The sequence below is a fragment of the Bos grunniens genome, chromosome 19 (assembly GCF_055505025.1).
Source record: "Bos grunniens cultivar Pamir isolate PY7600 chromosome 19, Bosgru_T2T1.0, whole genome shotgun sequence".
In the NCBI taxonomy this organism is placed as follows: domain Eukaryota; kingdom Metazoa; phylum Chordata; class Mammalia; order Artiodactyla; family Bovidae; genus Bos; species Bos grunniens.
Genome location: NC_141183.1, coordinates 25,101,429 through 25,128,649, shown reverse-complemented (window position 1 = coordinate 25,128,649; position 27,221 = coordinate 25,101,429). Strand labels below are relative to the sequence as shown.

The window sequence follows — 27,221 nt, the reverse complement described above, 5'->3', positions numbered from 1 at the left end:
AATGAATATTAGGACTATGCTAGCCCACTCCCTTCATTTCTCCTAATTAAGAAGTACAGAGTTTTTAATTGTTTTTGCTGTTATTTTTTTGAGAACTAAATTCCTTCCTCTTTGTCCCTGACCTTTACCCCTCCCTTCTGTAAAATGAGTATAAACCCTAGTGGTGGAAGACAAATTAGGATCTTGACTTCTCAATAAATTTGTACCTAATGAGGCTAATTGAAAGCCAAGAGTGTTAGCAGCATACAATTAAAAACTGATGTCAGACCAGATCTTCTCTGTGTAAAGGCTTCTACCATTCCTAGACTTTTCCCTTGACATTGACAAAACCGGGATTTGGCAATTATTGCCAAGTTCAGCTATGCATAGCCTTTCTTTGTGTGAACTTAATAAAAATATATTTACTAAGGTGACTTTCTGTTTGTTAGAAAAAGGTGAGTGTGTGTTTAGTTAAGCAAATTCTTAGGTTTTTGGAGTCCTTTTCTTACCAATCAGTGCACATTTAAACAACCTCCCTTGTACAGACTAATATTATGTTTAAGTCATTTTAAGCAGTTTCAGCATTAGATATAGTTAGAAAGAAAGAAAATTTACTCCCCTCCAGTCACCTGGAGATTGTTTTATTCTGTATCATATTTAAGCAATAACCCGTCTGCCTCTTTTCATTAATGTAGATTATCTCAAGTAGCCCAAATCAATGAAAATTCTGTCAGATTTCAACAAAACATTTTGCTCTTATTCCTTTTAGGAATGGAAGACATCGAAAGAGGAGCTCAAGAGCTTGATAATATCATCAAGCAAGGATACTTAGAGAAGAAAAGCAAAGGTACTGATTAGACCCCCAGATCTCAGAACATTCCAAGAAGAGAATGGAAATGAGGAAAAAGAGGGCCAGCCTAGGGAATGCATTCTCTGTGCCCAGTGCTATACTAGGCAGGTATAAGGCAAGAGGAAAGGAAAAAAAGAAAAGTCTGGTATCTGTGTGTAGGCTGGAAAGACCTGGCCCCAGATCTCCACTTCATCAGGACAGGGATTGGTTTGTCTTGCTCACCTGGTACATCTGCTTAGTAATTACTTGTTGAATGAATAAATGAATGACTGTATTATTGTTCTCATCTCTCAATGTGCACCCATAAAGAGTGAAACTGTGTTGCCTCAAGTGTAATTTTTATATCATATGTGAAGCAGCTGACTTTCAAGTTTCAGACAAGTCCAAATCTTCAGCTCTCACTCTTTAACTAGGATAGTAGGGTTGGAGTACCAGGTTTAACACTCAGGCAAATTGGCTTAGTACAAAGAAAGACTTGCTCATGCCCATGGCCTAGAATGTCACGGCCATGGGTCTGGGTGGACTCCAGGAGTTGGTGATGGACAGGGAGGCCTGGTGTGCAGCAGTTCATGGGGTCGCAAAGAGTCAGACACGACTGAGCAACTGAACTGAAAAGGCAACAACACATAAAGATCTGGAGATGTGGAGAATTTTATAACTACAGGATGAGGATAGAACCTGAAAGATAAAGGAAATGTAGAGAAACCGCTGAGGTCAGAGCAAGCAAAACCTGTTTAGAACTTGGGCCTTTAACTGAGTGAGTCCTCTGCACTCTGAGTCAATATGGGATAACCTGTGGGAGTGAAAGGGAGGGTTTTACAGTCCATTAACCTGGAAAATAAAACAATAACACCCTGGACTGTGTGTTGTTGGATTTTACGGACTCTTCAGTGATTGTAGTTACCTGAATTTATGTCCCTTACTGCTCTTCTGTTTAGATCATAGTTTCTTTGGATCAGAGTGGCAGAAGCGATGGTGTGTTGTCAGCAGAGGCCTCTTCTACTACTATGCTAATGAGAAAAGTAAGTGTTCTTCATTTGCACAGCAGCACCTCACTCCTGGATGCAAGCACTTCGTAAATTCTCAAGCACTTAGATCTAAACTTAGTAGTCCTTAACTAACACCCAGAAAGAGACATGCTTAGGAAAGAAGCTTGGCTAAATAATACCTTGCTCATCACCAAAAACTCATACCAGTTTAGAAATTATAGCCCCTTTAAGCACTAGGATAGTGTGGTCAGCATATCAAAAGGCTACCTTATGACTAATAACATATTATCGAGGTCAAATGCCTTGGCATTTGTTAAAAAAGAACCTCAAACACTTTATAGGCATCAATAATATAGGTTAAATATTGAAAAATAATAATTCTGAGAAGGATTTTAGCAGCTTACCAACAGCCCAGAAATATAACCTTTGAGTACGAACTCTCTAAGAGCGTGCTTCAAACTTTATCCTACTGGCTCCTGGGATGTAATCCAATGGACATCCCTAGAGCCATGGAGTGTTGAGACCCCAATAGTTGCTGTGCCCGAGAGACACCCTTCAGCCAGATGGCAGCAGCAGCAAAGTGTTGACCCAAGCCAGAAGCAGCTTCTTATGAACCACCACTGACTCAATCAATCACAACACTCATGAGCTATCCCTAAAAGACCTCCCATCCTGGCTTAACACTCTTGCTTAGTTCATGAGAAGGAATAGAGGATTTAAGCACAAACTGGAGGAGCTACAAATAACTACAAGCTAAAAGTTATCACTGTAGGTGAATGCAAACTTTGAAATAGGGAATTCCTTCCTGCTGGATAGACTGCTGCAGGAGTAATGCTGCCACGCAAGAGGAAGATAAAGTAGCAATCTTGCGGGGATTTCTTTGGGTTGTACCACCTTACAGAGGCCAGTGGTCCAAAGTAAATCCTTTATTGTCCTTTCAGTAATTTTCTGTTTCTCCTCTCTTCCTTCTTTCCTGGGCTTATTCCTCTCCCAAAGCCTGGATAGCTAGTCAAGGGAATAGTCAGATACTTACACAGTTGCCTTTGGACTTCCTGCACCTTTGGCTCAAAAGTAGCAGAAAGAACAGCTTTGCTAAATGACATGGAATCCTTCAGATTAGATCTTGGGCTTCAAGGCAGTTACCTCACTCTGCCTCTCTGCCTGCAACAGTTATCACTAACCTTCATCTTGGGTTCACCATCACGATTCCTCAGAGCCTTTCCCATATATGGGTAAAGTGTGAGGTGTACTTGGAAATGATAGCAGCATAACTCAAAACCTGAATAATAAGCCCCCTGCATCCTTCCAACCCCTAGCCCACTCTCAAATCCAGCAACTCAAGTTTCTCCCCTGAATTCTAGGCTAGCCAGGTTTTATTTTCTTATTTTGAACCTTCAAACTAATGTAACATATATGCCCTTGGTAAAATGTTTATCATTTCCCTTACCTTTAAATACGTGGTTGGTATATCTGGATATAAAGCCAGGTATCACATTCATTCATTCAGAATCCTTCCCACGCAAGGTGAGGAGGGAGAGCAAGAGTGAGAGGCTTGGAGACTTTTATTGACCATTTTGCCATCAGAGTGAAATAAAATCTGGTGACCAAAGAACAACAAAACATTTTAGTGGCCAGTTAGAACAAGGAGAGATACTTTAACAAAAAAGATTCTGGTGTCAAAAAGCACTGTTGCATGGCTCCCTTCTTGCCAGTTACTTCTTATTGTGCCCAAGACATTTTCTTAGTAAGTACAGAGTGTTTGTGTATTTGTTTTAGCTCAACCAGGTGAAGACAGATTCTTTTACTTTTCTGTAACTATTTTCTTCCCATTGCCACCCCTCTCATCATCATCATCAAAAAGTAATTCATTCTAGGGACTTCCCTGGTGGTCCCGTGGTCAAGACTCCATGCTTCCAATGCAAGGGGGTGTGGGTTGAAAACCTCAACAGGGAACCACATGCTGTGAGGTGCGGCCAAAAAAAAAAGAAATTCATTCTGCAGGACAGAAAGCATGACCCAGACACTGTGGTTATGTCTTCTACAAGTTCTGGACCACACCACGAGGACGCAAAATCGTTGGGAACCACCCCCTCTTTTTCTGTTTCTAATTCTTTTCTAAGAGTGACAGGCAGAGTAGTCTCTCCTTTCACTCACTCAGGGTCCTTTTCCTTTTATGCTCCCGTCCTCATCATCTAACGACACTCAACAGTACTCTGCTGCTTCCCAGTCTGACTGCTTGCAAGGGGGATAAAATACTGAGTTTTAGTTATTCTCCCTCTAGCATAACTTCTACCTGACCAGCAGGAGAGGAAGAGAAGTCTAGCCCAAACGCTACGTAGGACATAGGAGGAGACCCGGACTTAGGAAGCCCCTTGTGCTGCTGTCCCTCCCCTCACATGTGCTCTGCTGGCCCTGATAATAATGCTTCAGCTCTATAATAGCCTTCAAGAGCCTCATGTTTACAGCCATACTCTCCCCGCTGTAATAATTTCTTCTTTCTCTTATTATAGATCTCTTAACATTCTAATAAATTCTCTGTCTCTGTTGTACTCTTTTGGCAAAATAATCTTTCACGTTGCATTCCCTAGCTTGGCAGTGATCTCTGCCTGGCTGTCACAGTAGCGTCTTCTTAAGCTTCTCTAATAACCCTTCCTCGACTATTGTGGTTCCTCAGGGAGGTAACAGCTGTTTCTGTGCTTTTATTTTACATCCAGAGAAGATGCCCTCCCTTGGCAGTTGCATCTCTCTAGAGATAAAGGAAGCTTTCCTGTCTTGCAGGCAAGCAGCCCAAAGGGATCTTCCTCATTAAGGGCTACAGTGTACGGATGGCCCCCTACCTGCGAAAAGATTACAAGAAAGAATACTGCTTTGAGCTGACCTCCCAGGATAGGCGCAGCTATGAGGTAGGATGAGCCGAAGAGCTGGAGATCCTCATTAGTGTCGCAGTTTTGTTCCATGTCGCATGTGAGCTGTGGTTGTGATGCTGGATGCCATCCTTTGTTACCTGTCGTTTCTCACCAAGACCTTCTTTCTTGACATGTCCTCGCCTTGGCTGTGTCATGCCCACCCTTCTGTTACCACATTCATCCATCCATCCTAGATGCTGCCTTTGCCAGGCTTCCGTCTCTTCATCCCTTCCCTTCTCAGTCTCATTCTGTAGGTGAAAGTCTTGTCTATTGCAGCACACAACCCAATTCTTTATTCAGTCTCTAATTCCATGGCTTTAATTTCCATTCTCTTTCTTTTTCAACTGATTATCTTCACTTCCTCTTACGAAATCCAGAAAAAAGAGAAATCTGACTGTAGGGTGAAGAAATAATTCATTTTTGCATATTCATCTTGCTATCCAAAATAATCTTCCTGTGTATAGGTGCACTGCGTATCTCTGGAAAGATTTCTAAGATACTAAAGCAATGAGTACTGAGTAATACTAGTGACTACTGAGGAACTAGAGGACTTGAGTCGGGTGAGAGAGACAGTCTTCACTGTGTTCATTGTATATATTTTGATATAATAGGTAATGCATTATAAAATTAAAAAGGCCAAAAAAAGTCTGAATATGGGAATATAGTGATTTTTCACCAAAAATATACTTTTACATTGAATACACATATTTTGTGGGTGTATACACATGTTGTTTCCTCCTTGTTGGCTACTTTTATCACAGTTTTACTAAAACAATTTAGAAAAACTTTAGCTAACTTAAGAAAAAGAGAAAAGCCGTGCTAAGGTTAATATTAACCACGTACGTAACCCTTTGACCCTTCAAGTCTTTCTCAGCACTCATCCTTTCTCGTTTCTACAGTATCCTAGCCCTGATTTTGTAAAACTGACCTAGGTTTTAATTATGTAATTTCAAAAGAAATTTTTTAATTTAAACCAAACTTTTCTATGGAATTTTTTTAATAGATCTATCTGTTTTTATTATTAAGTTCTGATTTGCAAGGCCCAGATAAAAATGTATGTAAGTCTAAAACAATTTCCCTAGTAGTCATTTTTATAGACAAGTGTTTTTAAGAAATCAAGAATGACAGTATTTACTAATAAGTTTTAAGCAGGAATCTAGGTTTCTTACACAGCACATGTTTTTATCTTACCCTAATGACCAGATAATAAAAATGTTTTTCAGGAACAGTCATTTCAAGTTGATTCATTTAAAATAAGAAATCACTAAAGCCCGATGGCCTGTTTTGTGAATCAGGATGTAGAGTTTGTTTACTTCTTCTCTTTGGCCCATTGAATCCAAGTCATTACCATAGTCTGTGGATTCTTCCTCTACAATATCCTTTGGATCTTTCCCTTCTGATTTATTTCTACAGCCATCACAATAGTTAAGTCCCTATCACTTCATTCAGAGGACTAGTTAAGTAGCCTTCTAGTTGATCTGTCTCTAATTTCTCCCTATTTCAGTCTGTCCTTCTCACAATTGAAAGAATCTCCCTCTCCTTTTGCTAGAATTTACAGTGGCTTTATCTGTACTGCCTGCACTTGAAATCTGAATTCCTAAAACTCAAAGCCTTTTCATCAATTCTTCTTTGATCCTCAGCTCTCCAGCTTCATCTGTTAACTGTTCTCCAGTCAAGCTGATCTGCCTACCTTCCCTATACTTGATGGTCTTATTTCTAATCTTTGGTGGCTGGTTCTCCCTACCTGAAATGTTCAGCTCCCTCCACCAGTTTCCACCAACTCTCTTTAAAAATTCAACCCAAACAGTATTACTTCAACAAGCCTCCCTGGCTTACCAGAGGTGATAATAAGTGCTCCCTGTCTTCTCTCAGCATCCAGCTGTTTTCAGATGCACTTACCTTGTAGTGTTCCCTTGTCGAGTGTGTGTGCTGTCTCCAAAACTGACATGTTCATCTGAAGTCAGGAATTTGGGTTTGCCTTTGTCTCTGTAAACTATTCTCAATAAATGCCTGATGAATGAATGGGTAATCAAATGAATGAATGCACATGAACATGAATTCTGGATTCAAATCCAGCTGTCAACTTTGGGTATGCAAATTTACAGAAGGAGAAAAATCTCTTTGAGTGGGATTTTGATCTTTTTTCTAAATTTTAATTCTCAGGAATCTGAGAATTAATGAGAATTCTGAGCCTTCTACTTGACTGCAGTTCAGCTCACAAGATTCCTCCCCTTGAACATCCCTAAAGGATTCACAGAAATTTTAGTGAAAGTGATAAACTAATTCACTAATTTTTCTCTAGTTTACAGCTTCTAGTCCAGCTGAAGCCAGAGACTGGGTGAATCAAATAAGTTTCTTGTTAAAGGGTAAGTATCGTTATTACAGAAACAGTATTTCAGTCCGTTTTCAATTCAAGTTGTATTGCATAAGTATAATCCATGGACTTCAATATATTTTTATCTGCCCATTCTCCCTATCATATCTTTCACATGATAACAACAAATAGTACCATGTGTGATTCAGAAGGAAAAGAAACCATCAACCTAGAGGTGACCTGTAGTATCCTTCTATCTCTTCCACCTAGAGGCAGGCAGGTCTGTAATATTTATAATCACCAGAAAAGAGATGCTAAAAACCAGCTCAGCTCAATTCAGTGTCTCATAACCCCTTATATTCTGGAAAGGAAATACATGATACCAAAGTCATCTAGATATGGTTTAGGTTCAAAATCTTCCAGCTTTAGTCAAGTAGAATAATCTCATCTAGGTGGCCTTTAAGAACGTTGGACACAAAAAACAAATTGCTGTTTCCCAAACCACAATCAAATGTTCTTTGCTTTGCCTGGGAAGAGTCCTGCCTGAAGATGTTAAATGACTGCTCTTAGAGTACCCTCTGCTGGCCATCCTGTAGGCACAGCAGTGACAGGGCCCAGGCAGCCTTGCCTGGGAGGGGCTTGGCAGGTAGGAGCACTAGCCTTGAGTCTGTCGCCTGACATTGATAACCCTCTTGATGGTACACATACCTCATGGCAGGTACCTGCCTATGCAGAAAGGCAGAAGCACCAACTTCGTACGTGACCCAAGACCTAGTGAGAAGAACATCAACCTAAAAACACCAAGCCTTTTCATCTAGTTTTTTAAATTCTGCTATAAGATTTTATTGTGGATAAAAAAGAAGGAAGCACCAGAGCTTTAATTACAATTGCCTCTTTTACTCAGTTTATGCCTTTACTATCACAGGAACAAAGTATTGCATCCACCAAGAGCGTCGCGTATAATAGACTAGAACCAGGCAAACATGAACACTGATGGTGAGGCTACAGGGTACGCTCTCATCTAGGTGCCTTGGATTTATGCGTGTAATATACCCCTAAGTGTGTAAACCTCAATAAAACTCCAAGCAGCTTTATTGAGCTGTACCCTGTGGTACTTTCAGAATCCCACATTGAAGAAATTATTCATTCCATTTTATTTTAAAACAAACAAAATAATAACATATGGTTTAAGCCACAGATGTGTCTTTGATCCCTTCCTCATATGAGGTGGCACCAGAATTCAGATGAAAATAGTTGCAAAATCTTTATTAAAAGCCTAATCAAGCCAAACAGTTTTACTGTATTTCGAAATGAGCATCGGATGTCTCTCTGTTCTTTCTTCCCCAGAGCACCCTGCTTGCTCTCGCCCATCCTGCAGAGGCCCCTCAGCAGGGTTTCAGAGAGCACTCTATACTGCGCCTCAGAGAATGAACCTTCCCAGTTCCCCATTAAAATAAGAAAGAATCTCCCTCTCCTGCCCTGTGCTCCCCAGTGCTGTAATGGCTCCACATCCTCTATGTGGTGACCCATTTAAGGTCAGCCAGACTGTACAGCTGCAAAAGGACATGGAAACCACATCACTCAGCCATCCCACCCGGTCCTATATTACCATTATATTTTTCCACATCCCACCTTCTCTTCCTCTTCCACTTTTGCCCGCTTTGCTCTTTACAAGCAAACCTCTCTGCAATTCTGCAGTGAGGCCATAGGGGAGATGAATGAGCTTGTGACAGCTCAGGTATCCTATGGAAGCCACCATAGTTTCCAGGCCCCGTGCGCCCCGGAGAACCTAGGCCATCACTCACGCTCCCAGTTTTCCATTTGACAAGCAGCGCGCGGCACGCTGGCATTTCCCCTTCTGGCCTATTCTCTTCCCTTCACCACGTGTGCTCTCACACACCCATACTTTTCAGGGCTGCTTCATCCTGATCAAGTTTTATTGCAAGAAAGGATTTATGTTGATGGTTTAAACCTGATGCAGTGCTAGTCTGGCCTTTTCTGTAGATTTCCTGCCACCAAGTCCCGCATTAGAAATAACAGCACTTAACCTGGTGTTTCATTTTCTTTTGACATGTTTTATTCTCATCCCTCCTCCTCCTTCTCCCTTTTTCCTTCCCTGCCTTATCCTTTTCCTTTTCACCCTGTCTTGATTCATTCCCATCTCTGCCCTGACAGACCTGAGCTCCTTAACCATTCCATATGAAGAGGAGGAAGAGGAGGAGGAAGAAGAGGAGAAAGAGGAAGAAGAGGAGATGTACGATGATATCGATGGTTTTGACTCCTCAAATTCTGGTTCCCAAAGCAGACCCATTGTCTTGCCTGGTAGCGTGGGGCTCAAAGAGGCTATGGAGGAGAAAGAAGATGATATTTATGAAATCTTACCAGGTGAGACATTTCGCCTTCTAATTACCTTCCTCTAGTTTAGAAACTCTAGACCTGGTAGAAGAATAGAACTTGGACAGCTCCAGAGGAAGCCAAACCTCTGAAGGAGGCACTACGAGGAAGCTTCGGTGATTCCCAGCACGGAAGCCCTGCCCTGGGGGCAAGATGGGTTGATGGGGGTGGGGAGAGTCTTTTATCTCTGCACGTGAAGCAATTTATTACAAACATCAACAGGTTCAAGAGTCAAGAATACTCATGCTGGTTCTCATAGGTTCACTGTGAATTTCATCAAAACTCTCTAGTTTGAACTTCTTTTCTGTATAATTGTGAGGATAATGGAAAGTCACCTCAAATGATGAAGGATGTGAAAAGACTGCAGAAATATAAGCGCCGACAAGCCTTTTCAGTAACACGGTGAAGCCTTGACAGAGCACAGATCACCTTTGCCTAGTCCAGATACACCACGAATCAAACCACATCTCTTGCTAATAGACCTAGCGTGTGTCCTCTGCCCACCATTACACCGGGTCTACTGTACGTATTTCTTTTTTATCTGAAGGCATGATAACCAGCATCTCAAAAACTGTGCAGTCATCACTGCTCCTGCCCAGCTACTTCCTGTGTGGGTAACAGCTGCTGAACAGTGTGGAGCACAGTGGGGGTCAGGCTGTGCAAAAAACGAAGCCTGAGCCTTTTAATTGTGAGGTAGTTAGACCACAGGAACGCTGAATCTTCAAGTCCATTCAGAAAGATCGCTCCTGTGGAAATTTGCCAGGAGTTCAGTGCTCTGCTGAGAAATCCAAGTTAAGTCTAAATTTATAGCAATTTAAACCTCAATCCCAGATGAACCTAGGAGCTGAGGTGAGCCTAACACTGAAGTCAGGGCTGGTTGCTAAAAATATTGTTAGTAAGCAACTGACATTTCAAGGCTTCCTAAGAAGGGTTCAACCCTGTCAACACCGCATTCATCTCTCCCTTGGGGAGAAGCTACGTCATTGCTTCCTGAGTTGCAGGGCTGTGGCTATACATATCCTCCTGACTGGGACCTCACGCACTCAGTCACCAACCCACGACAAGAAGAGCCTGCTTCTCCCAGCGCTTCCAGCCTCTGCCAGTCCACGACTTCCCCAGCCTTTTTGTTGTGTTTTATTATGCAAATGATATCTTGGTTGAGGTCGAGCCATTTCTTGTGTCTGAAGTTAAAAAAAAAATGATAATTTCCTCAGCAAGTCATCGTCGTTAATGAAGTTTTACAAAAACAGATACAACCAAAGGAAAATAAAATTTCACAGGTGATAAATTTTTCCAATTTCCCTGGCAGAATTCGATAGGATTGTTAAATTAAGAGTGAAGGTGTCTGTTAGAAAGCAACGAGCAGTGATGGGTAATTTTATAGAGTGGAAAATTGAATCAAATTGCTACATTAAAACACAGCTCCTCTGAGAATCTTCCCTTTCACAGTCTGCTCCATTGCAACAGCAGGGTGCAGAAATGGATCTAAATCACAACAACCCCTAAAAGGAGATGTACTCCCCAACTTGGCCAGAGGTTCCTGATGAGCTCACATTCCACTTGCTGCTGTCCAGGCTGGGGGAGATATCCAGGTGACACTCCACTTGAGGTCACAGCTGTGTAAGAGTGCCCTGGGAATACCTCACAGAGCCACTCAGCCTTCTGCGGAGCAAAGAAGTGTTGCTGGTGCCCGTGTTTACTTCTCAAAGGAGCAGGGAGAAGGGAGCCGATGCTCAGACACACAGAGCAAAGGAGAGTAAAGGCAAAGATGCCTCAGAAAATAAAACCTGACCCCAGGTGGGGTGCTGAATGTGTGACTGGTTTCTTAGCAACCATCCTTCCCAGGCCTCTTAAAACCCTACCCTCAGCCACTGTGGCACTGCCCAGTGTGCCAAAGCTCATGCCAGTTTGGATATTGGAGTGGACTCCAAGGACATGGAGACTGGTCTGCTTTCTTGAGGAAAGCCACTTACCCTGTGCTTACAACAGCTGCCCCTCAGAAGTGAGGAAGGCCACATCACAGGAAAACCAGGGTCTCTTTCCAGGTTAGGGCAAAAGCAGCCAACTTGCTGGTTTATTTTCTAAAGGACAGGGCTGTTCCCAGCCAACAGGTTCTTTCCCAAAAGCTTCTATCCATCACAGTTTTTAGAGACTGCATTGAAGTTGGGATATATTGGCATTTTATTATGATGTGATTATTTCAGACACAGGTCTCCATCAGCCAGCTTCCCGTCCATGCTACTCAGCTTGTTGCTTCTGAAATTGCTGCTAGTTTTGCCTGTGCCACCCTCCCTGTCTTGGAGGAACTGAGGGAGGATGTGAGGGAGCCTGACACTCATCTCAGAAGACCACCCCGAGCAGTGACATGTAAGACACGGCATGATGTCTCAGTGACAGTGCTGGCTCTGGGTCAGGATGGACCTGCTCTGCCATCTGCCAGCTGTGAGACCTTGAGCAAGTTATCTGCCCTGTCTCTCAGGTGTGGTTTTGCCAGCTGTAAAATGGGAATAACAATAGTAGTGTCACAAAGGATGCATGAGCAGCCTGGAACAGAATGCATAAAGCACTGAGAGCCCTGGCATACAGGCAGTGTTCAGTAAATGCTGGCTATTCTCCATTTGGTGGCATTTAAACAGAAAGTGGTGCCTCTTTGAAGAATCCTGGGAATCGGCTCATTCCCCATCTCCGCCAACCAGACCTAAGACAGTCCAGTCGGACATTTTCAGTGATACGTGTGAAGCAGGTGAAACTGAAAATCCTGAGCAGATGGAAAGTGGCTCACACCTTCTGCTCAGGCCCATTTTTACTGCGAAGACAGGTGCTGGGTGGAGGGACAACTGACAGTAAGGTGGGATTGTGCTAATGTTGCACACTCATCAATAGTCAGATGACTTGGGCCTCTAAGACATGTCTCACCGTAACAGTTAAATGTGCTTTGTAGAGAATATTTAGCCTGTCATTTCTGCTTCTCCTTCCTCTTTGGGATGGGGCCTACACCAGCCTCACTGTCTCTTATGGGGAAGGCTGTGTAAGTGAGATCTCCTCCCTTCCAGAATATAATTTTAATGGACTTCCTAGTTTTGAAAGAAAAGTGCCTGTAACATATACCAAGTCAATACAAAAATGTTTTTTCCTAATCAAAATAGTGTATGGATCATCAAATTAAATGCACTACATCACATTAATCATGGGATAATTAGCATTTGCTACATGGCTAGCACTCTCCTTCCCTTGAGGGAAAACCAGAGCACTCGAGGTTTTCAGCCAAGACCACAATATGAGTCCTAGATAATATGGTTTCAGGATTGTTATCTACTGGGATTTCTGAATATCCATGTTAAGAATATGGGAGCCCTTGATTTTAAAGATCTCATTTGCAGTAGATTAAACTGTAGGGAACTACCAAAAAAGAAATACTAAAGCAATATGTAGAAAATGGAAGGCTTTTCTGAACCCTCTTTCACCCCTCCCCAAAATTATTTTGCAGCCTAGCACAGACCCAGTTTCATGATTCCAGATTCCATAAAAGGACAGTTTTTAATCAGGTTTATCTTTGGGGCCTCAAGCCTGGAATCCAGCAAGGCACCTGAGACCATTGAAGAGCTGTAACTGAGGCCTCGCAGCAGCTGCAGTAGCAACAGAATCTGGCCGTGTTGTCTGGAGAGATTTCAGGAGAGCACATGGAAAGGCAAGGCGCCTTCCCTGGGAATGTCTGCACATCTGAGGCTGCCCGCACTGCCCTGGAGGGCCATTATAGACTCAGAAACTAGATCACTTTATAATAAAGCGAATAACTGGGTTTTTTGTTTTTTTTTTTTCATTTGAGACAAATGGAAACCATTCTTTGGAATTATTTTTCCCCCATACAATTGTCCAGACCCACAGAAACGGGGAATGATGATAGCAAGAAGTCTAAGGAAAGAAGAAAAGCAGACACCAAAAGTACAAAGTTCGTGAAGAAACAAGTTCCAATTTCATGGAAAAGCAGGGATCCATGAGGGGTGCATCAAAGAATCAAAGCTACCGTCAGGCCCCTTCTTGGCCTTTTCTTCCCCTCAGCCTTGTGCACCCCTGGCTCCAGACAAACCTGCTTTTGACCAACACCAAAACTGGAACCATGTATTTTCTTCTACTTCGAATCCCCGCCCCCAGTCTGTGAAAGGGGACCCACTGAGTCTCCTCAGTGACAGCTTCCCAGAGACTCAGCTGGAACTGAGCTCTGGTTCAGCCTTTACCCCAGGGATTTGTATTTAGCTTTTTCTCCTCCAATTAGTAGGTGCTCAATTACGATTTTTGAAATTAAATTCAGTGTATTCCAAGTGTTGCAGTTAGCAAAAATTGAGTTTAGTATCTAGTACTCAAGATCCTACCACGGAGATAGGATGCAAATATTTTGAGGTAACAGTTGAGATTACCAGCTATACAACAGAGAATTAAATGCGCTATTAGCATCATGCTCCTATTTGCCATGTTGTTTGAAGAGGTGCTGTAGCATCCATGGATTTATAACATATCTATGCATTCTGTGGAGTGGTTTCTATTTCCATTTTTTGCCTGTTCCCTTTGCACTTAGAGGTTATCTGCATTTCTGCTGCATCTGTCACCAGAGCACCTTGACATCTGGTTGCACATTGATACATTCGGCATTTTTAAAGCTTCTATCACTTTGCTTCACTTGAGAGAAGTGACCTCCCTCTTTCTTATCTAGTCATTTTTAAAATTTTATTCCCAGTTCAACTGATGTCAGAGCAGCACTTCAGAAAGGAGCTAGGTGTCATAGCAAGCTGGCTCCTCTCGGGGTCCCCACAGTGGAGTCAGTGTCCTGTTCCTCTCAGCCTCTCATTAGTGTCCCTGACATTGTGCCAAGAGTGTTGATTGAAATCAACTCTCTGGATACTGATGCTCATTTGTGATACCCCATGGTTCTCTTACACATTCGCACAGTTAACAGAATCTTCCTCAACTGTTTTCCCAATTGAAATGAAATATTTGGGAATCAAGTAGAGCATTTAATGTAATAAGTGGACAGTAATCTTTAGAGGTTAATTTGTTTAAAGCCTGTGTAAGGTTGGGTTCCCATATGCGCTGTTAGGAGCAAGAACCATTATAATCTATTACTGTTTAAAGTTGAGCAGCACATAAATTTTAATTCCTCCTTAAATGAAGATGTATTTTAGTAGGTGTCATGCTAAAAAGCCTAATAATATTCTTATACAGAAATTCAACAAGTTCTTTAGCCTAAAAAGTTATTTTTCAAAATAATCTTTTTAAAATTAAAGCCTCACCTTACAGAAAAAAAAGAAAAGAAATTTGGCTGTCTAACCCCCTTTTGTGAGCAGAGTTTTTTTTGCGTGTTGCCATATAATCAGTCTTCTTGACTTTGGAGTTTGAAAGATACCAGTTTGACTTCACGGACAGATCTGAGATAAATTGTAAGCCTCAGCTTTCCTGGTAGCTCAGACAGTAAACAATCTGCCTGCAATCCGGAAGACCTGGATTTGATTCCTGGGTCAGGAAGATCCCCTGGAGAAGGGAATGGCAACCCACTCCAGTATTCTTGCCTGGAATATCCCTTGAACAGAGGAACCTGGTGGGCTATATAGTCCATGGGGTTGTAAAGAGTCAGACACGACTGCGCAACTAACCCTTCAGCTATTTGTGTGGTGCCCTCCGAAGCTGGGGGCTTCCCTGGTGGCTCAGACAGTAAAGAAACGGCCTGCCAATGCAGGAAACCCAAGTCAGGAAGATCCCATGAAGAAGGGAGTGGCTACCCACGCCAGTATTGCCTGGACAATCCCGGCAAGGGTGGCAGGCTACAGTCCATGGGGTCTCAAAGAATCAGACACAACTGAGCGACTGACACTTTACTTTTACTTTTTACTCTGAAACTGGGACAATGCTGAGAGGACACATCTAGCTGTGGAGGGAGGGCACTTGCCTTCACCAGGTGATGGTCCGCATACTTACTTCTTCAAAGACCGCAGAGACACAGCGCCCAACCTCTCACTTCAGTGGCTGGGCTCCTACTCTGAAGCCTGCTTTTAACCACCTGGGGAGGACAGCCTTAGACATAGGGATTGGAGCATCCTGGTTCACATGCACCACCATAGCGCTTAGTAACGTTGATGAATGATATGTAAGACCTGTGGCCAACATTCTGCTTTCTTTCTAGGTGACTCTACAGGCCCAATGGAAATCAGAGTATCTATTCTATAATTGAACTGCATAAAGCAGAGTTTTATTTTTTCCATTTTTGTATCATGACTGGTTTAAGTGATGTTGCCAGAAAGGATAAAGGAATCAAGTTTTAGTTTTCATTTTTATCATTGCAAATACATTTACATTCTCCTATTTTACCAATGCAAAGAGCAGGCAAGCCACTTTCAATAATTTATTTTAAAATCAATGCTAATGAGGTTATGTCTCGTCAGTGGCCGAGTTTTACAATAAAGTCTGATTTATTTAGAAAAGATCTTTGGTGTAGCTTCCCATCTAATGGTGGTGGGAAGGGGGTGGAGTAGCAGGCACAGTGACCCTCCAACTTCGGATCCAATTTGTAATTCACAGCGGAGATCTGACCCAATTTACATTGATTAGAATTGGGAGGAAGAGACATCTGCACAGACAGCAGAGGTAGAATAAACCCTCTCTGCAAAAGTGCCTAAGCACAGCAAATTACTGGTCTTTGTGATTAAGTTGTCTGATATCAGCAAAAGAGCTGTCCTCTGTCCAAATTATTGGGTATCTCTAAAACTGAGCACATACCAACTCTTCTTTGAATGTTTTCAATCCTGTGAAATCGGTCCCACATCAAAAAGAAAAAGCATCATAGCAGAGAAAGGAAGGAAATGCAGGTAATAACAAGAAGACAATGTGCAAAGAATGATGTTAAATGTGATTTATTTCAGTGTGATCTATTTCCGATATTTGATCTCACTCCTCCATTATCTCACATCCTTATTCCTCATGGAGAGGTGGGGGAGCACTACAGGCAGTGAGTAGGAAATTCTCTGCGGCAGGGTCACACACAGAGATTAGGAGAGTTGAGTCCTTCTCCCATACAACCTTGAGGGCAGGCTTATATTATATATATATATGTTATATACCTATTTAAATGTTAGTAACATGTGACTTATTTCCCAAAGTATCAATCCCAATAACAATATTAATTTAAATTTTTGCAGGGGAACTATTTCATTTTGTATGTGAAATTAATTGTAATTCTTTAATGTCCTGTAGTGTGTTACATCGGAGAAGGCAGTGGCAACCCACTCCAGTACTCTTGCCTGGAGAATCCCATGGACGGAGGAGCCTGGTAGGCTGCAGTCCATGGGGTCGCTAAGAGTCCGACACGACTGAGCAACTTCACTTTCACTTTTCACTTTCATGCATTGGAGAAGGAAATGGCAACCCACTCCAGTATTCTTGCCTGGAGAATCCCAGGGACAGAGGAGCCTAGTGGGCTGCCATCTATGGGGTCGCACAGAGTCGAACACGACTGAAGCGACTTAGCAGCAGCAGCAGCAGCAGCAGTGTGTTACATACTCTTATGCTGTTTCTTCATAGTTATGAGCTTAGAGTTTACTTCTCCTAGTCTGACATACTATAGCTCATGTTGCCCTGTAAACCTTATATTTAAAGGGGAGGCTGTCCTGGGCCATCACCTCAAAAGTTCCATTTAAAGGTATAACTATGGGGATCAAGACAGGTAAGTGCCCTCAGATTCACAAAGAGAAAGGAAAGTATATATGGCCAGAAGAAACTGAGTATTCAGCCCTCAAAATGTTGCTTTTTATGCCCCATTCATTCTCTGAATGTTTGTGTGTGTGTGTGTTTCTGTGTGTGTGTATTGGGTGGTAGTGATGAAAAGGAGACTAGCAAGTATATTTCTGTGCATTTTACCCCACATATAAAACAGCTTAATATGATTCTGGTACTCATGCTTTCTTGAGATGGACCCAATTCTCATGTTATCAGGTAGTACAAAGTCTGGGATGAAACAGGTTAATGAAGGTAAGAAATCATGTTGTGACTTTGACTATATAAACACTTGGATGGAGTGAGACAATGGCATTGACTTAGAATTCATTGTGTACCCGCCATTCATTCCAACTGCCCTCAGGAGCTCACACTCTCATGAATGAGGCAGGCTGAATAACAACAGTAAAAAGATAACTACAAGCTCCAAGTACCAAGAACATGAAATTGTGTATATGACCAGCTTCTGTAACAATTGAAGAAAGTTTGGTACATTAAGGATTAATTAATCACAGAGGGTTTAAACATGTGCTTAGCTTCACACATACAAACTCTGAATACTTACATGGAGATAACACATTTTGAAGAGAATTCTCAAAGGGAAGGAGAAATAGGGTCTGAGAAAGAGGATTAGGATCCTAAATAATAGGCACCTAAATAATTCAGTGGATTGGAAGCTTCACAAGGGCAGGAACCTGGCCAGTCTTGTCCATCACCACATCTCCAGCTCCTAGTGCAATGTCTTGCATATAGTAAGCACTTAAGACTGTTTGTGAATGAATGAATGAAGAGGGAAAGAAAAGAAGGCCACTTTGAAGGTGAGAAATGATTTTTTTAAAAAGAATATGGAGGCATATACCCTGAGGAAACCAAAATTGAAAAAGACACGTGTATCCCATTGTTCATTGCAGGACTATTTACAATAGCTAGAACATGGAAGCAACTTAGATGTCCATCGACAGATGAATGGATAAAGAAGTTGTGGTACATATACACAATGGACTATTACTCAGCTGTAAAAAGGAATGCATTTGAGTCAGTTATAATGAAGTGGATGAACCTATAACCTATTATACAGAGTGAAGCAAGTCAGAAAGAGAAAGACAGATATCGTATTCTAATGCATATATATGGAATCTAGAAAAATGGTACTGAAGAATTTATTTACAGGGCAACAACGGAGAAACAGACTTAGAGAATAGAGTTTTGGACATGAGGAGAGGGGAAGAGAGGGTGGGAAGAGTAACATGGAAACTTACATTATCATATGTAAAATAGATAGCCAATGGGAATTTGCTGTATGGCTCAGGAAACTCCAACGGAGCTCTGTATCAACCTAGAGGGGAGGGATATGAGAGGGAGGTTCAAAAGGGAGGGCTATATGTATACCTATGGCAGATTCATGTTGAGGTTTGACAGAAAACAAGAAAATTCTGTAAAGAAATTATCCTTAAATAAAAAATAAACTTAAAAAAGAATACAGTAATTATTGCCTTAAAGAAGAGAGTGTGTTGAGCTCAGAGAAAGAAGACCCATCAGTGAAATAACAGACTATTGATCACTAATTGCTAATGCTGATCATGTTTATCCCCACAGATGAAGAGCATGATCTAGAAGAGGATGAGAGTGGCACTCAACAAAAAGGAGGTATGAGAGCTTCAAAAATGTACAGGTGCTGGGTAGGATATTTGGGCTTCCCACCAGAGACAGCACCGTTCTCTGACTACAGACCTTAGTGGACTTGCTAACTAAGAGGGTACTGGTGTGTTGACCTCAACAGCCCCGAATAAGATGACCGGACAGGGAAATAGCTTAACCTTAAAAGTAGCCACCCACTCACTTTAATTAATGTTCCCAGAACGGCTAAGATTTATCCTAAAGAGGGTGAGAAGCCGAACCAGATATTTATTTTTCCCTATCAGTATTTCTTAAATCAGTACAGTGAAAATAGAATTGCCTCATCTCTAAAAGATCAGAGGATTGAGAATGGAAAGAATGGAAATGTCTCCTGTCTGAGAGGCCCGGAGATTGCAAGTTCAGAGGGGAATGGAAATGTGTCAGATCTGAAAAGTGAGCGTGGGGTGAAGGATAGAATTGCTTGGTGATGCTGACTTCTGATGGCCTGGTTTGATTCCAGGCACATTTGGAAATGAATATGTAACAGGTTTGTTGAATACAAAATTACATCTTATTCATCCCAGACTGTTAACCATGCTTCAGTATGTTAGTCAGCCCATCCTTTCTAAGGTCAGATGCCCCTCTAAAGCCCCCTTAAGTCGACCAAGGTCCTAGTCTATCATTGTCTGTAAAGGAATATATGATGTACAGGCCACCTCAAGGACATTCATGCCATCAGCAGAGCCTGGAAGTGACTGATTTAGATACTGGCTGACTTTTTCTTTGAGATTCTACGGAAGTCTTAAGCCTAGGGATTCTTTCTCTCTTTCTGTCCTTTTCCCCTTCTGCTTCTCCAGTCTCTCCAGCTTTTCCCATTCTCCTCTTTCTCCCTTTCCTTGTGCCTTTTCTTCTCTTCCTAGTCCATTCAGCAAAGCCCATTTCCTGGGTGAATTCTCCATGGGAAGTGAATATGTAACAGGTTTAGTGAAGGACCCAGCTTCTCCAAATGAGAGAAAAAACAGCAAATAGGCAGGATCAGAAGTCATGAGCCAAAGCCAAAGAGAAGTGAAGCAAGTATGACAGGAATGTTAGGGTAGTTTCAAGTAAGGACCTCATGACTGTTAGCGCTTGTGATTAAGTTCACTGTGAAATTTTTTTTTTACTGTTCTTCTTGCTGTACAGAATTCCAACAACAACAACAAAAGTCTGTTTCTTTACCAAACCATATCCCACATACGCCTTTTCTCAACCAACTTCCCTCACTGGTACAGGAAAGAACATGTTGTGTGGACAGCTTGGGTGGAGTAACTAGAAGCTTCTTATGGTCAACTTTATATTAAACTCCCTTCAGGAAGCAGCAGCCTTCTGGCAAAAGCCTAAAATTCAGTTTCAGACTTCTCCCCCATCTCATTTCTTCCCTCCACTCCTCTTTTTAAGGTTCAGTCTGAAGAGTGAGATTTGTCTCTTAACTGTTCCAACAGCTATAATCCAAATACTTCTTTAAAAAAAAAAAAAAAAACCTTTGTTCCTCAAGCTTTCTGCCTCCAAAATAGGTGTTGTTAAAGGGCAGTGAGCTCTAAATACGTTTCTATGGTTTATACTTCCCACCAGTTATAATGATTGGTGACTTAGGGACTAAAAAGCAAAAGAGGACTTTTCCCTCTCTCTGCAGAATCTGAGGCAAGAATTTTTATTATTATTGTATTTACTTATTTATTTATTGAATTTATATGATGCCTTTCCTACAAAGGAGCCATAGAAACGGCAACAAATATGTAACATCCAAGTGTCATCACTTAGCTTTAAAACAATAAAATATAGAGGTTCAAGGGAAGGGTAGACATATAAAAGGCAAGAGCTCCAGGACAGTGTAAATTCTTCTATAATAGGCAAGCTACACAAGTTTAGTTCACTTGGGCAAGTCAGGTGTCACATGCCCTTTGAGGGGGAAAAGTATTTTCTCTTAAAGGATACCATGGCTACCAGGATTACCTTTAAAATCCACATGCTTTTCTTCACTATTTCAGGGATCCTTTCCCTGGAATGCTGTGCTTTTTCCCTGATGGAATTGCTAACATTTTTAAAGCCCAACTAAGATCTTATCGGAAGAGAGAGAAAAAAAGAATTCAGTTTATCCTGATTGGGTGTTAATGACCCTGTAAGATGTAATTTCTTTTATTTTATTCTGTTACCTAGAAAAATCTATCACAGCCTTGTAGTATTGATTGTTCAATCTATAAAGAGCTCGGTTTACAGCTTGACTGTTAGTAACAGGGTTATTCTAATGAGTGACTCTTCAACACCTCAGATTTTCACTAAATTCTAACCCGTCAGCCTAACGGTCTAATACTCAATGTCTTTGGTGATGATAGCTTATCCCCATTCTCTATCATGAGAAGGCATGTCCAGGTAGCCAAAAGTAAAACTCAATTCTCTGCTGTTTGTATGAAAACACTGGCAATTTGCTTGGCTATGCCATGTCAGATCAAAAGCAGGGCTGGAGGCATGAATCATCCTTAGAAATGTCAAACCTCTGACCAAAGAATATCTTGAAACAGCTTGTTTTGCTCTGAAGTTACGGGCAAACTCAGCCAAGGAGGAGACCATGTTCAGTCATTTCTGCAGAAAAATGATTGCTGATGAGCTTTCCACTTCTGAGGTATTTTTTCCACTTTAGTCGCTGCCAATGGAGTAAATTATTACATAAAAGAAACGGAATCCACAGAGGTATTTGCAGCTCTTGTTAATACTTTTTGAAACCTGTTTTCCAAGACCAAACATGAGTGGATCATCACCCAGCTATAATTTTGGCCCAATAAAAGAAACACATGAGATGAAAATTAGAATCTGTGAATGTGCCCGACTTCAGGATCATGCTTATAACATTAAGAACTGTAATAATTTCAAAACTGAAAGTCTTAGTCAGTCACTTGTGCCTGACTCTTTGTGACCCTGTGAACTGTAGCCCTCCAAGCTCTGTCCATGGAATTCTCCAGGCAAGAATACTAGAGTGGGTTGCTATTCCCTTCTCCAGGGCATCTTCCCGAACCAGGAATCAAACCTGGGTCTCCTGCATTGCAGGCAGATTTTGTACCATCTGAGCCTCCAGAAAAGCCCAATAATTTCAAAACTCAAAGACTAAAAAGCTGTGAAAACAAGCCAATGGTGTTGTTTAGTGGCTTTTCCTGTTCTGGTATCATAGTCAGTAGAGCTTGGCAAACTTTTCTATATCTTTCTTTCTGAAATAGCTAATAAGTTATGAGACTGAGTCTGCTTAATGGACTGTATGTACGCAGTGGCCTTTATGGCCTGGTCCAGAGAACATTTCAAGTCCCTTCCAATGGGCCACTGCTTTGGCCTTCTTTATCCTTTTCTCATGCTTTAGCAAGAACTGGCTTTATCTGTCTTCTCCTTTTGTCTCTGATTTCCATAATCCATTAAGTAATTATACTCAGGGCCACATTGGCACAGTCCTTTTGCTTGTCAAGAAAATGTAACAACATGCTGGCTTGCCCTTAGCCTCTTTTCCTTGGTCACAGCTTGAATTCTAGAGCTACCCAATATCCCTCAAACAGAAACCCAAAGTGACATGTGCACTCTGGAAAGAGCATGGCCAAGCTCTGTTGTCCCTAAGGAGGGGCAGGCAGAACTGTGTCCGCTGCTTTCACCTTAGAACTCCGCGCATCATGGTGGCTCATTTTCGAATGTCGACTCTGTCAACAGTAGCACCAACGTGGCCTCCGTGAACTAGAGAAATGACACTACCACTGGTTGTAAAGACCTGGTGTGGAATGACAAATGCTTTGCAATAAGTACCCAGAAAAGAGAGAAAAACAATATATTTTTAACTTGCTCTGCTTCTGTTCTTCCTAGGACATTTTGCCTGCTTGGGGGCATAGCTTCTCTTACGTGGGATTAAAAAAAATAAGATGCTGCCCCTTTTTTTCCCTCTAGTAAAAGTCCTCCTCAGCTCTGCTCGCAATTTAAATGCTGTGATCATCCCCATTAGCTTCTCTATCATTGTAATTGTTGTTAATTGTTATAACTGTTTTAGTTATTAGTGGTGTCATTATTGCTCTAGGTCCTCTGTCTGTTTTATGCTGAATATATTAGTGCTTTGCTTTTGAATTACCAGGCTTTATTTAGTGCAGAGTTACGTTTTTTGGAGAGACATTGAGAAATGCTGGCATTAAGCTTTATTCTTTTGTTTTTCATTCCAAATGGACAGACTGGAAAAAAATAATTAGATGGAATAATGTCCTCAAAATGAGAATGAGGATGTTTTGAATTAATTAAATGGTCAGAATGCTGCACCGTTTCTGATCTCAGACTGCTGCCAAAGGAATGTAAACCTAAAGGAGCCTCAGACCCTCCCAGAGTCAATCCTCTCTCTCAGGCTCCCAATCCCTTACTGGTCTAAAGACATCTGAGTCTCACGCATCCTCTGTTCATAGGAGTGCTGGGCAAGCCTAGGGAGAAGCTGGCCTGGCCCAGCAGACTCGCAGCCTTCAAGCTCTTCCTGGGACCAAGCTGCAGGAAGAAAGCCCTCCATGGTCTTACCTCTTCCCCTCATCAAGATTTGATCAGGTTTTTGTTTTATAACTAAAGCTTCAGGGAAGGCTTCCCTGATCCCTCAGACTATGTTAGATTCCCTGTTATACACAGCACCCTCAGATTCTCGTTTGCAGATATATCACAATCATAAATAAATAAATAGTTGTGTGACTTTGTTTCATGGTGCCGCCCCTGCTGGATGGCAGCCCTAAGGGTAGGGACTGTGTGTATGGCCCATGCAGAATTCCCAGTGTCTTGCATGTTTTCTTAAGGCTGAAGAGTGAATGTAGTGAAGTTGTGTGCACATATACACATAAATGCCAGTCACCTGTTTTAAACTGGGAGTCTGCAATAGAGTCCAGTCTTGTCCAGTTAAGGCATTCCTCCACTCTGATTTCATTAATACCAGGATACCTCTGTTTAGACTGCCAGTCCAACCTCCTCCCCATTTTTATCCTTCATTCTGCTTATTTTCCAAAGCAGCATTGTTATGGTTCTGATGATTCCAGTTCTTGGACTAGGCTAAGCGATCTCCTGGATTCCTGAGTTCTATCTTCTTTGGGCCTTTAGCTTATGAAGAACTGAAAGTGTTTTCTACCTTTAGTTTTTCTTGGAAGGTTTTTGTTTTCCTCCTAGCTTTTTGCATTCCCTACGACCTGCTGCACTTTTAGAATAGCTCTTTCTCCTGGTGTTCTCCACAGGTGTCTTATATATCCAATATCAAATCACTTTCTACTTAGAGACTCAAAAGGTACCCATCATATCAAGGAGCTAGCCCTCATCCAGGCACGTGGGGGGCATACCCCACAGTGACCATCTGCTAGGCCAGAAAAGGCCAAGATAACTTTCTAAGTCTTACTATTTGAAAAGCTCAAGTGATGTTTTTTAAAAATCTGTCCTTATAAAATGATTTTCTTTACCATATATAAATCCATGAAACATATTGATGTCAATGTACTTTTCGTTCCTAAACTTAGCCAAAATTTTGGCATGAATAATCAACTCCATTACAACTGAAAATGCATTATATCCTCTGGGAAAACTACTTTCACTTTTCAGGAACTGATATTTTTCTGTTGTTTCATACACTGATACCCCTGCCAAAATATGCCTTGTCTTTTCAGTAATTAGCATTTTTTCCCAATGGGTTTTTTCCCCAAACATGTTCATAGCTCTGTGGCAGAATGTTTCCAGTGCAGTCATCTCATTTGCTGCCCTCTGTTGTCTACTGAATATATAAACACTTTCTGTGAAAACAAAATATCCTTGAGTTTCTATATGGTTAACATTTTCACTTCTGTTTGCAATATCTGAATCTTAACTAACTAGCTCTCTCTCCTCTGTTTTGTACACTTTAAGGTTCCTACTAAAGTTCTTTCCCAGAGACATATAAGGATCTTGTTCTTCTGTGCCTTTATTCTTTGAATTGCTCACAAGTTAGGAACAAGGAGAAAAAAAGCAAATATAGGCAGAGCTTCTGTCCCTGCACTGCCCACTTCTCTCCACCTATCCCATCCTTAGCAATTAGCACCATCGCTCTCACTGGAGGGTCAAGACAAATGAAGGGAAAGGTGGAAACTGGCAAAATAAGGTGCCCCCCCGAATCACTTGAGGTTTGCTTAGAACCAGGACTCCCAACTCCTGTCGTCAGGAATGTCACCTTTTGTGGGTGTTCTGCATACAGTTCTCATACACAGTGTCCCTAGGAATGGCGAGCACGGCCACATTAGCCCTGGTCCAGGAGGCATTAGTACTCCTGCCATTCACATCCCCAGATCCTCTCCCACTTTGTACTCTAGTGTTTAACCTTTCCGGGTAGAAGAAGATCAATACAAATTCTTCATTGTTAAGAATCAATGACTGTCCTGTAGCATCACTGCCATCTAGTCTTGCTGAGGAGCCCAGTAAATCTCTCCAGCTGCTTCTAAAGCTTGGTTTGTCGTCTTCAGTTGCTTCCATTTTTAATGCAGATCACTTTGGTTTCTGTTCCCCAGGGGGCTTACAGATAAATCTTGGCAGACATGTTCAGGGTCTACAAATGAGATGCTGGAAAAGGGCCAGCCCACCCAGAATTTAGTTGTAATGGATGAGACACCCCCTTGGTTCCACTTAAGAACTGGGCTATTCTTTTCCACATTTATTGGTAATTACCTCATATAGTAAGTACCTGGGTGGGAAGTGCAGGATGAAGTTCCTGTGTAACAGAGGAGGCCAACCTGTAAGGCTGCACTGCCGATCTGTGCTGGCTGACTCAGCCTTTCTTATAAACAGGCAGAGGCTGGAGACAGCTCATTCCTTCAGTGCGTAATAAAAAGGAGCACTGGATAGTTTACGTACCCTGTATGAAGAAAGTCCGACAGAAAATCTCTTTGTGCTGCTTACTTATAAGCCAAGTGAAAAATTACCTTCCTGATTTTCTTTTATTAATAAATGAATATATTTATCATATTATTGAATAGCATCTGACTAAGGGTGATCTGTAAACATTAATGTTAGTTAATAACCTCCTTCTCCCACAGTCATTTGCTCTTCCTGAGTGTTTGGCTGTATCTCATCCCGAATCCCTTGAATCTTAGGTTTCCTAGGGGCAATATCAGAACCTTGTTTCCATTTGCAGCAAAAATGTGGGCTCCGTAGAAAAAGACAGGGTCCTTTTAACTTTGATTTCTCCTCTCTTTGATCAGTGGACTATGCCAGTTATTACCAGGGCCTATGGGATTGCCATGGTGACCAGTCAGATGAACTGTCCTTCCAACGAGGTGACCTCATCCGAATTCTGAGCAAGGTAAGGGTTAGAGTGTGGGGCTTGGATCAAAAGTTGATTTTCTCACTCCTGATGATGTAGTCACCCAGCCAGAATTATCCCATGTCATATACTTTTCATGTGTGTATTACATGGCCCCCTCACACACAGAGTAAATCTCCATTGTTTTAAAATTGTCAAAGTTTATTTGAAAATTCAGATTCAGGAACTAATTTCCAAATTTAAAAAATACAATAAAGTCGGCACAATACCAAAACTATGCCAATCAAAATTTGATCTTTTTAAAAGGGTCTATGTGATGCTTAAAACATCATTACCGTATACATAATTTACTACAATAAAATACTTTTGAAAATATTCTAGCTAGGTCAGCTGCCTTATTTCATTTACAGATAAACAAAACTGTAATATAATGACATATGCAGGAGGGAGTCAGAGCTAGTTAGGTCAGTCGATTTGAGTTAGTGCTGTAAGGCCAAGATGGTGAATCCAACCCACAAGGGCTAACTTTATTCTCTTCCTCAGTCACAAAGTTAGCCCCTAGCCACAGCTAACTACCTCACAAATGGTGTTGTTGAATACCAAAGAATGGGCCAAAAAAAAAAGATAGATTATTTGAGATCCATCACCAGTGCGAAGATTTAGAACTCATGGGTTACTCTTTGAGGGATCAGTAGCATCATCTTTGTAGAGAAAGACTGCTCATATTCTGTACAGGTGGACTAAGGAAATAAATTTCTGTCCCTGAAAATAAAACTTGTTAAAAAGTTCTCCCTCTATGAGACAATCAATATCAACAAATACATTTTTGAAAGAGGCACAATTTGCTCTTTAATTGTTGAGTATGTGAACTCCATGGGCTTCGAGGGTGGTGCTGGTGGTAAAGGAGATGTAAGAGACGCTGGTTCGATCCCTGGATTGGGAAGATCTGGAGGAGGGCATGGCAACCCACTCCAGTATTCTTGCCTAGAGAATCCCACGGACAGAGGAGCCTGGCGGGCTATAGTCCTTAAGGTCGCAAAGAGTCAGACACGACTGAAGAAACTTAGCACACATACTCAGGTGAACTCCATAAAGAAAAATTGAAAACCCATTG

At 41.6% G+C, this 27,221-nt stretch overlaps 1 protein-coding gene across 5 annotated transcripts in view; it reads left to right on the top strand.

Annotated features, from left to right (window-relative positions):
- SKAP1 (src kinase associated phosphoprotein 1) overlaps positions 1-27,221 on the top strand; it is a 304,655-nt gene that overhangs the window by 255,085 nt on the left and 22,349 nt on the right. For all 5 annotated transcript variants that reach the window (XM_086358049.1, XM_086358052.1, XM_086358050.1 and 2 more), the window contains 7 exons: positions 749-826; positions 1,768-1,851; positions 4,597-4,721; positions 7,027-7,090; positions 9,214-9,423; positions 18,787-18,837; positions 26,046-26,146. In XM_086358049.1, coding sequence (XP_086214175.1) covers positions 749-826; positions 1,768-1,851; positions 4,597-4,721; positions 7,027-7,090; positions 9,214-9,423; positions 18,787-18,837; positions 26,046-26,146 — 713 coding nt within the window. The remainder of the gene's footprint in view (positions 1-748; positions 827-1,767; positions 1,852-4,596; positions 4,722-7,026; positions 7,091-9,213; positions 9,424-18,786; positions 18,838-26,045; positions 26,147-27,221) is intronic.